This window comes from Rhinolophus sinicus, linkage group LG04 (genome assembly GCF_036562045.2).
Source record: "Rhinolophus sinicus isolate RSC01 linkage group LG04, ASM3656204v1, whole genome shotgun sequence".
Lineage (NCBI taxonomy): Eukaryota > Metazoa > Chordata > Mammalia > Chiroptera > Rhinolophidae > Rhinolophus > Rhinolophus sinicus.
This window is the reverse complement of record NC_133754.1, coordinates 114,986,057-114,999,888: the sequence shown is the minus strand read 5'-3', so window position 1 is coordinate 114,999,888 and position 13,832 is coordinate 114,986,057. Positions and strand designations below refer to the sequence as shown.

The 13,832-nt window shown below is 37.7% G+C and overlaps 2 protein-coding genes and 1 long non-coding RNA gene across 12 annotated transcripts in view; 2 read left to right on the top strand and 1 right to left on the bottom strand.

Annotated features, from left to right (window-relative positions):
• LOC109439483 (zinc finger protein 33A) overlaps window positions 1-11,085 on the top strand; it is a 29,628-nt gene extending 18,543 nt beyond the window's left edge. For 5 of the 10 annotated variants that reach the window (XM_074330284.1, XM_074330282.1, XM_074330281.1 and 2 more), the window contains one exon: window positions 10,704-11,085. In XM_074330284.1, coding sequence (XP_074186385.1) covers window positions 10,704-10,909 — 206 coding nt within the window. In that variant the 3' untranslated portion in view covers window positions 10,910-11,085. Of the gene's footprint in view, window positions 1-212; window positions 1,366-10,703 lie in introns of those variants that run through there. The other 5 variants (XM_019719797.2, XM_019719798.2, XM_074330286.1 and 2 more) reach the window with 3 other exon arrangements.
• LOC109439571 (zinc finger protein 510) overlaps window positions 1-13,832 on the bottom strand; it is a 283,485-nt gene that overhangs the window by 244,948 nt on the left and 24,705 nt on the right. The window lies entirely within an intron of this gene.
• On the top strand, window positions 11,033-13,196 carry LOC109439880 (uncharacterized; the record flags this gene model as incomplete). Its single annotated transcript, XM_074331482.1, is given in 5 exon segments — window positions 11,033-11,949; window positions 11,951-12,127; window positions 12,129-12,158; window positions 12,160-12,581; window positions 12,685-13,196. Coding segments are annotated over 4 exon segments (1,218 nt in total), but the record flags the coding sequence as incomplete, so codon positions are not given.

Below are 13,832 nucleotides of genomic sequence, written 5' to 3'. Positions count from 1 at the left end.
TTTATTAGAATTTAATGTCATTTGAGCTTGAGATTTAAGGTTTTAAGGAGATCTTTTTGAGCATCTGAAAATAATTTTGTTTTTCGCCTCCCCAAAGAAGGGTCTAGTGAGTATCATTACTGTGCCACTCTTAAAACTGCACCTTCTTTCACATTTAGAATCATCAAAGTCCTTGCAGTAAACCAATTTCCTAAATTATTTTCCATTTACAGGGTATTACTGTATAAGACCAGAAGTGATCTTGAAGCTGGAAGAAGAAGACCCATTGTAATTAGAGGACAAATTTCTAAATGGGAGTTATCCCTGTCAGTTTTGGAAAACAGGTAGACAGTATTTCTTGAAAATTAAATCCAAAACGGGATCAGTTAAACAAAGGGCACCTTTGGAAGTTTAGAAATGAATAGATCCAAAAACATGTGGGTATGGGGAGTGTAACATAAGGGATACAAAGTAATTGTTTTCATTTTTTCAATTAGGTAACACAGTATATCATTTCTACCTGACAAATCAATCAATTTATATTTAACTAGTATAAAGTCAGGTGTATGGGTATATTATAATATCAACTAAAATAGAAGTTTAAAATAAGGGAAAATGGAGAGAAGTGATACATTAATTTGATCACTGGTTGGGTAGTTGAAAAAACTATGTATTGTATAATTGATAAATAAATACGAATTATGGAAGATTTGTAATTGAGAAATGTAACTCCTCTAAATGTGCTACTATAAATGCAAAAATACAACCTTTGTCATTATTAGAAGAAAAACAGCATGATAATACAAAGAAAACAGACATATCACTGAAAAGGCTTTTTATTAAAAAAAACAACCACATGTGAATATTAAGATGTAAATAGCACATCATAAAGTAAGAGATGTAACTATCATATCAGTGTCAATGTGTTAAAGTCACTTATTAATAGAAAATGGTATGAGATTATAAGAAAGAGATGTACCTGAAAATAATTTTGAATGTTTAAAATACAAAATGTGTAATATCCAGAGAATGTACATAAAGTCATTCAGGCTCAAATATGTGGTGATGGAAGGAGAACTGACTCTGGATGGTGAACGCACAATGGGATTTATAGATGATGTAATACAGAATTGTTCACCTGAAATCTATGTAGCTTTATTAACAATTGTCACCCCAATAAACTTGATTAAAAAAAAAAAACACGTCATTCAGGCTGAATTTATATAACTATTGCACAAGGTTTTGATTCAGATTAAGATTCGTACAGTAATCAAAGGACACTTTAAGAAAACTAATGAAGATAATTTAAAAAGGAAATGCAGAGGCTGCAGATAGTTGTGTGCCAATTAATTTATCATGAAAATTCATTAAAAACTGCAAGAGATACAAGGAAAAACAGCAAGCATTGGATATAATAGACCTATGTATACTACTCTGATTTCATACAAGATACAGTGGACCACAACCGAGATTCTAGAACATGAGGTGGTAAGTTATGTTCCTTGACCTAAATCCAGCTAGCTACTTGTTTTTGTAAATAACAGGTTTTTTGGAACATAGTTATTTGTTTGCGTGTTTGTTATGGCTGGTTTTTTGGTACAACAAAATGGCTGAATAGTTGTGCCTGAGATAATACGGCCTGTAATGCCTGAAGTATTCACCATAATATGCTGTGCCTATAAAGTTTGTTGACCTCTCCTCTAGATATTAATAGCATATTTTCTGACATGAATCTAATGCATATTGATAAGGGTTTTCTAAGCTCTGTACTCTGAATATATAGTGTAAACCTTCTCTGAAGAGTTACTGGAGTAACAAAACAAATATATTTTGGGTTAGAAGAAAACTATTAAGTTTGCAATGGTAATTTAACATAATTTAATAACACTAGAAATCATAGATAGTATGAGAGAAAAATACCCCATCTGTAAGTTAAAAATATATGTTTGAATAATCTATTTCATGAAGGGGTACCTGAAAATTATTATTATAAAAGTAGAAAATATATTTGTGAACCTGTGTCAAGAGGTCTGTAGGAACTCAACAAACTACTGTATTAAACCTTACAGTTTATTATAGCAAAAGGATACAGATAAAATCAGTAAAGGTAAAAGTCACGAAGCACAGAATCCAAAACAGACTTGATGCAAACTTCTTATTTTCTTCTCCCGGTGGAGTTGTATGGAAAATGCTTAATTCTGCCAGCAGCGATGTATGACAGCACACATGAAGTATTGTCAAGCAGAGAAATTTACCCAAGCTTTGGTGTCCAAGGTTTTTATCGGGGGTCGGTCATGTAGGGCCATAGCACCTGCGTGACTGATGTATTTACTCACTGTGTAGCCCCTCCAGTGAGGCCCAAGGCCCCAACCATAAATCCCAGTGTGAGCCTGAACTGTCTGGTGTGGCCCCAGCCCCCAGGTATGTAAACACACTCTTACCAGGCAGGATGTTCCATGGGCTTACAAAGTGTCCCCCAAGAGTTGGTCAGAGAGCAGTCATTTTGGAATATCCAGGATGAGAAAACCCCAAACTGGTGAATTAAACCTTTCATGCACACAACTTTTGGGGAATGGGTATAGCATTGCATAAGGGAAAGTTTCAACACAAGGAATTTTGAGAAGACTTAAGCAAAGCAGAAGTTGTTGTTGTTGTTTTTAATATCACTTGAATAATTGGAAAGCTATAATGGTATAAATTAAGTAAAAGCCAAAACATGGTTCTTGGAATAGAAAGAATTAAATAAAATGCATAGAGTAGCTGTCCTATGCTGGAAAAATGAGAGAAAGCATTTTATAAGAAGTCACAGTGCACAGCACACAGCTGTAGATATACAGCTGCACAAATATGGAAATTTTGAAAAACTTTGAGCAACATGAAATAAGACTGAAATAAAAGAATATATTAATATCATGGTCATAGAGTAGAATACTACTTTAAAATTCTGAGTCCTCGCCATGTGGATAAACATACTTGAAGAACAGAATGGCGTAGGATCTTTTCTATCAGATGCTAAATTGTGAATCTGCTGTAACTGGTACCGAATACTACTGGCATGGGGATAATTATAGACCTTTGAAACACAGTACAGAGCTCAGATACAAATGCATGCTCTAACAAGAACTGATTTATGAACAGGGTGACAGTGCAGAAAGCTGCAAAAGCCATTTATGTGAAAACCCCAGCTTTACACCCCACCACAAAACTCAATTCGGAGTGGATTTGTAAAAAAGGGATTTGTGTCTTTGTTTTGGTTTCCATGTTCTAACAGCTAGGAAGGGACAGAGTAATGAGTGGGAGTTACTTTCTACATACATTCCTCACAAATATGTTATTTCTATGAAGAATTCAGATCTTGTCATCACTTTCTAACTATGTCCTTCAACGATGCACTGTTTATAGCAGCTCTCTTCTGTCCAGCAGTCAGTCCATCTATACCCATCTTATATTTTCCCCCTAAGCACTCATCAGCTCCTCTTCTTACTTCTGAAGTCATATTCCAAAATCTCCACTTACGTGTCCTATTTGAAAATTTCAGAGGCCTATTCCTCTCCCGCAAACATTCTCTACTTCCTGTGACGGTACTAATCATGATTCCCGAGCTTAGTCCCTCCTTGGATTTGATCCTACTTTTGTCTGTGCTTCCCTGAGTGCTTAGTCACATGTCGTTGGCCTGGTATAATGTGTCCCTAGTACCTCAATCACAATAAGGAATAGGAATAGGCACACAGTGGATATTTGAGTGAATAAAGTTTGATTCCCAGTCTTTTTCTCCTCCGAATTTTTCTGCCTCTCAGCTCTGTCCTCTCTATCTGCTCTTCTTCTTGGTCAGTAACTCCCTCCATGCTTGTGTCATCCATCCCCTTAATTCAGACCTTTATATCTCATCCTGATGACCTCATTTAAGGCGGCTGTACCTCATTGTTATGGTGTCTTTATTTCAAATATGACCAACTGAAGATGAAAATTTTCTCTCACAACGCAGACATCCTTATTTTTCCACTTCTTGCATAATTATTTTGTTCTGCTACCTACTCTCATAACATAACCATGAAATCACTTCAAAGTGCTGATTGCTCGTCACGGTCATCCTCATACTGCTCTTTCCACACTTTCTGACATTTTAGTTTTTCTTTTTACTCAGTCTTTTCATATTCTCATGATCTAATAACAATCCCCAAAACTAGAGTCTTGCTCTTTAGTCGCTTGGTTATTGTTATTCCTAATTAGAGTTCATTTTTACATTTTGTGCTCTCGATTCACAAAATAACATATGGCTTATAAATGTAGGGTTTCATATATAACAATGTATGAAATTTAAATTACTGTTATATTAGTGACTGTCCAATATGAACTCCTGTTGCCTCATCAGATGTATTTATGCTGCCTACCTTGTTGCCAGAGTTTATATAATCCAGTCTCCTAAGTGTCACCAATCCGTGTGACATTCTTCCCTACATCACACTTTCCATCATTGTATGCTTTTTCTATATAGGTTGTTAAATTCATTAAGTTGCTGATCATGCCTGGCCACAAGGGAAGCTCTCTCATTTTTTAAAAATTACTACACATTAAATTTTGGCTAAGATTCCAACTTGTATAACAGAATCATGGCATATTTTAGCTTACTTTAATTTCTCCTGTGTGTGTGTGTGTATGTGTGTGTGTGTGTGTGTGTGTGTGTGTGTGTGTGTGTATTCTCCCAATCCACTTAATGGCTATTTTACAAGAAAATGAGACTTTTCACATAGTATATGCCGGGTAACATACAGTTCTTGAAAGAGCACTTTCCCCTCCTGTAAATCCACTATAAAGAATGGTGTCTGCATAATTCTTCCTTACTCTGATATGTAATATAAATACTCTATAATTACATGTGTACCCACTCCAAAGCCAGGTAGAGGAGACATATTTCATATTGATTCACTCTGAAACCACTATCCCAAATGCTAACGCCCAAGTTAAGTTTCTGTCCCCTCATCAATCATATATAATTAACACGTAATTAATTATTCAGTTACATGTAATTAATTCTTGTTCTGCGGTATCTTGGGTTGCCAGCCTCATGAAATTGCTTCCTGACTAAAACAATTCTGGCAGTGCACCTTAATGACCTAAAAGTTTTCCAAATGATGTTAGATCAAAAGCATGTTTGTAAGAGTCTTTTCATAGAAAGGTCAGCAGTTTGAAAGTTAGTACACCCTCTTTTCCTGAGGGTTAGAGATTGTCTTTTGTTGATGAGATGAACTCTGGTCCAGCTTCTAGTAGAGCTTCCTGGCAAGTATGAAGGTAAACACCATGTGTAGATGTCTGAATTCTCATGGTAATGGATCCTAATTGTAAGTAATAATTTTCCTTTCCCCCCCTCCCCGCTTTCTCCCCCCACCATTCCCCACAATCCCATCCAGTTCAAGCCTGTTGTTTCTCAGTTTAGTTGTGTAGGGCACATGCTGGTATTATGAGCCTTGCACTTCCCGAGCTTAGGCAGTCGGTTGCTGGTTGTCGGTGGGCTGCTCAGAGCTGCTCAAGGCAGCTCTCGCCGGCTGCCAGCCGCTCACAGCCACTAACACTGACTGCTGGCCATTCATGCTAGCCACCAGCCTCCCATGGCAGCACACGGTAGCCCACGGCAGCATACAGCAGCTCACGCTGGCTGCTAGCCACTCACGCTGGCCACCAGCCACTCATGCCATCACACGGCAGCACACAGCAGCCCACGGCAGCTCACGCCAACCTCCTGCTGCTCATGGCACCCCAGCTCCAGGGAGAGCTGTTGTTCATAATCTTAGTTGTAGAGGGCGCAGCTCACTGGCCCATGGGGGAATCGAACCTGCGACCTCTGCATTAGGAGCACGGCACTCCAACCACCTGAGCCCCCGGACCAGCCCAATAATTTTCACATAGGAAAAGTGTGCTGTGGGTTCATAATAAGAATAATGCAGTGACAAGAAAATGTAACTGTTTCCTTGATAGGAAAAATATAATAAACATACTTGTAAGGAACGTTTTAGGCATAATGTCTTTAAGGACATCAAATAAGCCTATTTTCAAACAAGTCAGTGAATGTTACATTCGATTCATCAAAATGCATGAACAACATTTTTTAAAGGGAAAGTGTTGACATAATAATAATAGTTCTGAGTCATAGATTGCTAGTAATATACCCATTAATATACACAACATCAACTAAACAAATTCCATAAGTTTGAAGTAGGGCCTAGAGAAATGCCATTTTATAAAACTCCATCAGTAAGTCTGTAACACATCCCCAGTTGAAAGTGACCTAAAAGGTACTAGAGGTTTAAATGCAGAAGTAAGGTTTAGGCTTAGTAAACATTTAAGATAATAATTGAAACGATAATTGACAATACTATACTTTCGTTGCCAAATACTATGCCAAGTACTACCAGTACTCTGAACAATACAGAAAAACTTGGTAGATGAGTTTAATGACCATTTTGGTAAATATACTTTACATGTACGAACTTAATGTAATGCAATGTGAACATCTCTTCTGATTTTTCCGTCTTCCCTTGGAATTCTTATAACAGTAATACATCAAACAAACCTGATGTAGCATGTTTATTACTTTTTATTTGAAATAAAATAGACTCACAGGAATAGCAAAAATAACACAAAGATTTTGTGTCCCCTTTCACCGTGTTCCTCTAGGGGTGACATCTTAGTAGCTGTAGTGGAGTATCAAAACCCAGAAACTGGTATTGGCACATTACTCTTAATTAGGTGACTACTGACCTTCAGTTTTTGTTATTCTCTTAACTTGCATTCATTCGTGTCTTTATGTGTGTTTGTACGTGTGTGCAAGTGTATAGCTCTATGTAGTTTTATCCCATAAGTAGTTTTGTGTAAGTATGACCACAGTTAAGATACAGAAGTGTTACATTAGCATAACAGAACTCTGCTTTTTTCTGTATTTATAATTCTGCATCGCCATCCCCCTAGGCGTCATCTGTGTCCCCTGGACACCACTAATCTGCCTTTCATTACTATAGTTTTGTTATTTCAAGAAAGTTTTATAAATGGAATTCTTCAACATAACTTTTTGAGATTCACTTTTTTTTTGAATCAACCATTAAGGTTTATCCAAATTGTTGCCAATGATTAGTGACCCACTGAATGATACTTGGGTTGTGTCTAGTGTTTTCCTATTGTAAATAAAGCTGCTATGTATGTATAGTTGTGTATAGGTTTTCGTGTGAACGTAATACTCATTTCTCTGGGATAAAGTACTGAAAGGATTCAGTTTTATGTTCATGTGGTATGTATCTGTTTAGTTTTATGAGAAATTGCCACTAATTTTCCAGACAGGCTATGCTATTTTTCATTTCTACCATCAGTGTATGAGAGATCTATTTTTTTCACATCATCAGCATTTGTTATTATCTCTATTTTTAGCAGTTCTAATTGCTGTGCAGATGTCTTATTGTGCTGTACTTTGCATTCCCTGATGGCTAATTGTGGTCACACAGCAGCCTAGCCGTTTGTCCCCTCCAATCTTTCCTTAGGGAAAGAAAACTACGGGACTGTCCCTCTTTGGGGTTGAGTTCATTTATCCTAAGTTTTTCTATTTGGTCCTTGTAAGCTGGGTCTGCAGTCAAAGACGAGTGTTGATTCCTCATGGGAGGAACGACTTAAGCCAGACGGGACCCCATTGGGACCCCCATGAGTTAACATAATAAAAGTCAGGAGGTAGCCATACCCCTCCTCCTCACCATTATGGGAAGCTGCTAATGCATGCCCCAGTTGTTGTCCTGCACTCTGCTATGCAAAGGACTTCTTGGAGCGATAAGATATCGCTCTTCCTGCTTAGCTCATGGGATAGGTTTTACCTTGTGAGACTTGCTCCCCCAGGGGGTTGAACACACCCACCTTAGTCGCCTGGGGACAATGAGCATCGGTTGCTTTGGGACAGATATGTGGGAATTGGAAGAATTTTTATGGTGTGTGAGAATTTCGCGGACCCTGCCTTTAATCTTGTGATGCTTATTGTAAGAAATCAATAAATACCCACAACGACCCGATTGGGGCTCCAGTCCCTTGAGGCTGCGAGTCCCTCGGTCCTCTGTGATTTAACTGTATTTGAGTCTCTGTCTCTTTATGATAGTTTAACCCTCGCCGCCTCCCTCGCCTTCCCACGGCTTGTGTTGTGCAGGTCGCAACAGCTAATCATGTTGGATGACATTTTATGGACTTATTTGCTACATATATATCCTCTTTAGGGAAATATCTGTTCTGTCTTTTGCCTGTTTTATCTGTCAGCCTGTAGCCAGATTTTCATACTCTTAACAATGTCTTTCATTGTAGAAAGATTTTCAATTTTGATGGCGTGCATTTTAATACATTTCTAAAAAATGGATAGTTTTTTCCTTGTGTCTAAAAATTCCTCGTGTAGCCCTAGGTCACCACATATTTTGCCTATTTTTCCTTTCAAATTTTGTAGTTTTATGCTTTACCTCTCAAGCCATGGGTATAGGCCAACATTCATTATTTTGCCTGTGGTGGTCCAATTGTTGAGCATAATTTGTTGAAAAGACTTTTCTTGGATTGAATTGCTTTTACATCTTTGTCGGAAATCAATTGGCTGTGCCTGTGTTGATCAGTTTTTTGGTTCTTTTTTTTTTGTTTCATTGATCTATATTTTTATTTCTCTGTCAATATTACACTGTCTTTATTACTGTAGCTACTTAATAAGTCTGAATATAAGTAAACTTTACTCCTCTTTTACAAAATTATTATAGGTATTGTGTCTTTTCCTTTTCACATAAAGTTGAGAACAAGCTTGTCTATAAATAATCTCACTGGGATTTTGGTAGGACTTGCATTAAATCTATAGAATACTTTTGGTAATTGATATCTTTTCTAGATTGAGTCTTCCAATTTATGACATAGTACACTCTCTATTTATTTAGATCTTCCTTGATTACTTTCATCAGTGTTTTGTATTGTCAGTAATACAGATCCTGTAAGTGGAATTTTACGTTTATGGTTAGGTAATATTTTTATTTGAGTTGTAAGTAGTGAAGGAAATCTAGAGTATGAGTATTGCAAATTGATGTACAGGGAAGTCAGAAAAGAAAGTGTGTACCAGATAGTTTTTTGTTTTGTTTTGTTTTTAAGATTTTTATTGGGGAACCGGAACAGGACTTTATTGGGGAACAGTGTGTACTTCCAGAATTTTTTCCAAGTAGAATTGTCCTTTCAATCTTTGTTGTGGAGGGCGCAGCTCAGCTCCAGGTCCAGTTGCTGTTGTTAGTTGCAGTGCGCACAGCCCACCATCCCTTGTGGGAGTCGAGGAGACGAACAGGCAACTTTTTGGTTGAGAGCCCACGCTCCAACCTACTGAGCAATCTGGCACTGACTCATGTGGGAATCAAACCGGAAGCCTTTGGCGTTAGGAGCTGGAAGCTCCAACACCCTGAGCCACTGGGCTGGCCCCCAGATAGATTTTTTTTAAATGAACCACTGTAGAGGAAAATAGGCTGGACCAGACCATGGTTGAAAATTCTGTGGACTAGTAGATTTGTGAAATGATAGTTTGAATACGTTAAGTAATACAGGTAATGTAAAACTAAATTTTCTAGAAGGATGTCTCTTAATTCTTTCATCTTTTGGCGGGTCAGGAGTACGTAGCGGGCTATGCATCATCTTAACTGTTTAGCTAAGCGTGACATGCTTGCATGGCATATGGGTAGCAGTAGGGTAATAGTCAAATATACAAATATTTCTTTAACGATAGCTAAACATAAGGGATATATTTAAAATTTACGGGAGGAGGTAGAAACATGTGATCCTTAAAGTTCTCACAATCGGTAGAAGCCTCGTATGTTGAAAAGTGTGTAGAAAGCAGAGTTAAATATGGGACATAGTTGAAACTGGTTTTAAGAACATGAGTGAGCATATTTAAAAGTGATACTTAAGATATTCTGGACAAAAATTGTTTACTTTTGACCAATAGTAACAAACACCAAAGCAACAGAGCCAGAATAGAGCAATGCATCCCATCCCAGTAGAAAGATGGATTTTCCTCCAGTTACTTTTACACTTCCTCTTGGCATTTGTGATCCGAAGAATGACAGCCAGGAGAATCAGAGCTTCTGTTTTAGGAGTATTTCTTTAAATATAAAGAAATTTGTTCCATTACTTATTTTGGTATTGATATGTAGAATGAAAAAGGGGAGCCTCCAAATGGGAGCATGTAGACTTATGAGTATCCTACCATTTTAATCTGCATTTGATAGTTTAAGAACCTAGATCCTGATAATCTCCTTAATCCAAACTCTTTCTCTGCTGGAACCCCTAAAAATACATGACCATAATTTTTTTATATTTTTGGTTGTTGTTGAAATCATGCCATTCTCTGATTTGTTTTGTCCACAGGACCAACTTTCTTAAAAACTTTCTTATGTTCCCAATTCATCATTCCATTCCTTTACGCCAAAGTTTGAAAATTGTATTTCAAAATGCCAAAATACGTACAATAGTCACCTCCAAGTTGTTTTCCATTTTTCCCCTTTCCTACAGCAAGCTTCCTGCCTCTCGAGGTAAAAGAATATAGTTAATATGTACTTGAAATTACCACAGTGTTGAAAGACTTAGCAAGAAATCCAATTGTGAAATATATAGTATGGTAAATGTCTATACTACTTTCTAAATTAAAAATATGCAAAATTTCATAAGGAATTTTTTAACTTTCTCATTTATAGAAGACTGCCGACTTGATCATTTAGAGAAGAGCCAGGAAAACCAAGTCAAGTATTTATGTCAAATTTTATTCACCACCAACAGACCATTGACTACAGAGCAAGAGACAGTTTCAGGAGAACCATTTAATCTGGGCACACTTATTGTTCCTTCAAGAAAAATACTCTCTACATGTGATAGTGTGGGGCATACAAACATTGATCTCTAAACATTGGCTCCTCATAATGACTCAAAAAAGAAGACTGATGAATTTAATGCATCTCATTCCAACAACATTGGAGAGAAGTTGGAGAGACCAAACATTGGAGAGAAGTTTTCTGATTACAATTAAAATGTGCAAACTTTTAGTTGTGTGGAGGAATTTACTCTGGGGCAGTCTTTTGACTATAATGAATGTGGTAATGCTTTGCATGATAAGGCTGCCTTCATTACATGGAACAGTGCTTACAAAAAAGAGAGATGTTATTGTGAATTTGGAAGAAACGTATATAATGAATTGGCCCTTGTTTCACCAAGTATTAGCACAGAGAAGAGTCCCTTTGAATTTCATGAAGATAAATGTAATATAATTGGGGACAGTTTGCGGAGGGTTGCTCAAGTTCACAGAACTGATATAAGAGAGAAAACTTTTAGTCAAAAAGCACAGTTCACAGACTATCAGAGAAATCACACAGGAGTGCCACCCCTTGAGTGTGGGAAAAACTTTAACTCCAATTCAGTTATTAATGTACAACAGAGAACTCATGCAATAGAGCTATCTTGTAATAATAAGACACGTGAGGAAACGTTCAGTTCTCAGTCAGCCTTCGGTATACAGCAGACAACTCAAGTGACGGAAAAATGCTATGAGTGTCATGAATATCAAAAATACTTCTGTAGGAGGTCATCCCTCATTTTACATCACAGAAGTCACACAGTTGAGAAAGTGTACGACTGTAATGAATGTGGAAAAGCTTTTTCCTGGAAAGAATCCCTAGTTGAACATCAGAAAACTCACACAGGGGAGAAATCCCATCAATGTAACGAATGTGGTAAAACTTACGCCCGGAAGTCAAGACTTCGAAAACATCAGAGAACTCACACGGGGGAGAAACCCTATGAATGTACTGAATGTGGGAAAACTTTAACATACAACACAGACATTGCAGTACATCACAGAACTCACAGAGGTGAGAAACCCTATCAATGCAATGAATGTGGTAAAAGTTACACCAGGAAGTCAAGCCTTGGGAAACATCAGAGAACACACAGGTGAAAAATCCTATGAATGTAATGAATGTGGGAAAACTTTCACACACAAAGCAGGCCTTGTAGTACATCAGAGAACTCACACAGGGGAGAAACCCTACCAATGTAATGAATGTGGTAAAAGTTACACCAAGAAGTCAAGCCTTGGAGCGCATCAGAGAATTCACACAGGAGAAACTGTATGAATGTAATGTGTGGGGAAAAACTTTCATCACTCAGACAACATCAGAAATGTCACAGAGGAGAGAAACCCTGTAATAATAATGAATATGTAAAAACTTTCCTGTGGAAGTCACATCTTTGAAAACATCAGAGCACTCACCACAGGAGAGAAACCCTATGAAACTGAACGTGTGTATTTTCATGTCATATCTCAAAGGACATCAGAGAATTCATGCAGGGGGGAAAACCTGTGAAAGTATGAATTCTGGGAAATAGTTTCTTTGGAAATCAGCCCTCATGTCAGAGACTGCATACAGGGAGAAATGCTGCAAATGTAACTGATGCAGCAAAGGTTTTGTTTCCAACTAAACTCTCAAAATTGAACTTATGACACAATTCAGATGGGAGTGTAGTGATTTATACTTTCAGCAATGAGTCTCACCTACGAAAACATCAGAAAACTCACAAAGGTGAAAAATTTTATGAACGTGTCAATATGGGAAAATCTTCTTAGAGTTTTCAGATGCAAAAAGCGAAGGGGAGGAAAAATAACTTTTTCTTGTACTCTGTTAGGTTCAGTGGCTGGAATCCTGCAAATTGAAGACATTAATAGGAGAAAATGGTTTATTTTATATGCATATGGAGATAAATGAAATGAAAACTCCACGGAGGTGAACAGACCTGGAAGCTTATGTGCCATTCAAACAAAAGGACAATACATTTGCAAGCAAGTGTCCAGACAAAGAAAAAATGGTTGAGAGCTTGTGCAGGTGCTCAGTTCTGGGGATGTAAATATTCGGGGAACCAATGGGAGAGGAGTGTTATTTCATTAAGATTTGTTTATACAGGTATTAGTTGGTGTCATCTTCAGGATATGAGTTGTCCCTTCTTGCTTATTCCACAGAGGGTATGCAGAACACCTTTACGAAGGGAGACTTATGCCCTGACATTTGTCACATGGAGGTGGAGTGAAAAGGGTTTTCTGTCTACTGTTTTTCAGTTGCTTTCGCTGATAATAATCCTTTGGCATAATTTGGCATGGCATATTTTGATTTCTTTGATCACACCGGGGATAAACCTTATAACTGTAGAAGTAGGGAAAATTTTCACTGGAAGTCAAACCGCAGAGAATATCAAAAACTCACAGGGAATTTTATGTGATTGTAATGAGTGTGGAAAAACTTTCATCCAAACATCAAATCTTGCATTACCTAAGAGAACTCACACACATGAAAAGCCCTGTAAATGTTATGGAACTTGGAATTATTTCACCCAGAAATCACACTTTGAGAACATCAGAGAACTCACAGGGGATAAATCATAAAGATGATGAATGTAGTGGAAGTTACAAGTCAAGGTCAAGAAAGGTTGGTCAGTGTCTTCGAGGGAAAGCAACACGGACACCTGCGTAGTGGCAGGGCCGTGCCTAGCAAGGCATTCTAATGTAGTGACACTGAGGTCTGTGTCTCAACACCGTGACTTGACGAGAAATAGGAAAGTGGGGCGTGGTCACCATTGCTTCACAGGATGAAACACATGCAAAACATAGGAGCTCTTTAATCATTAAGCATAAGGAGAGTCAAGAACTAAGCCTTGTACCCTCATTGGAGGTGTTGGGCAGTCACTGTGAATTCCATTTGGGAGTCTGTGAAAGCCCCGAGGAGACTGAGCAATATTCATCACAAAATGAGTTAAATCAGTTAATTTAACTTAAATCAGTT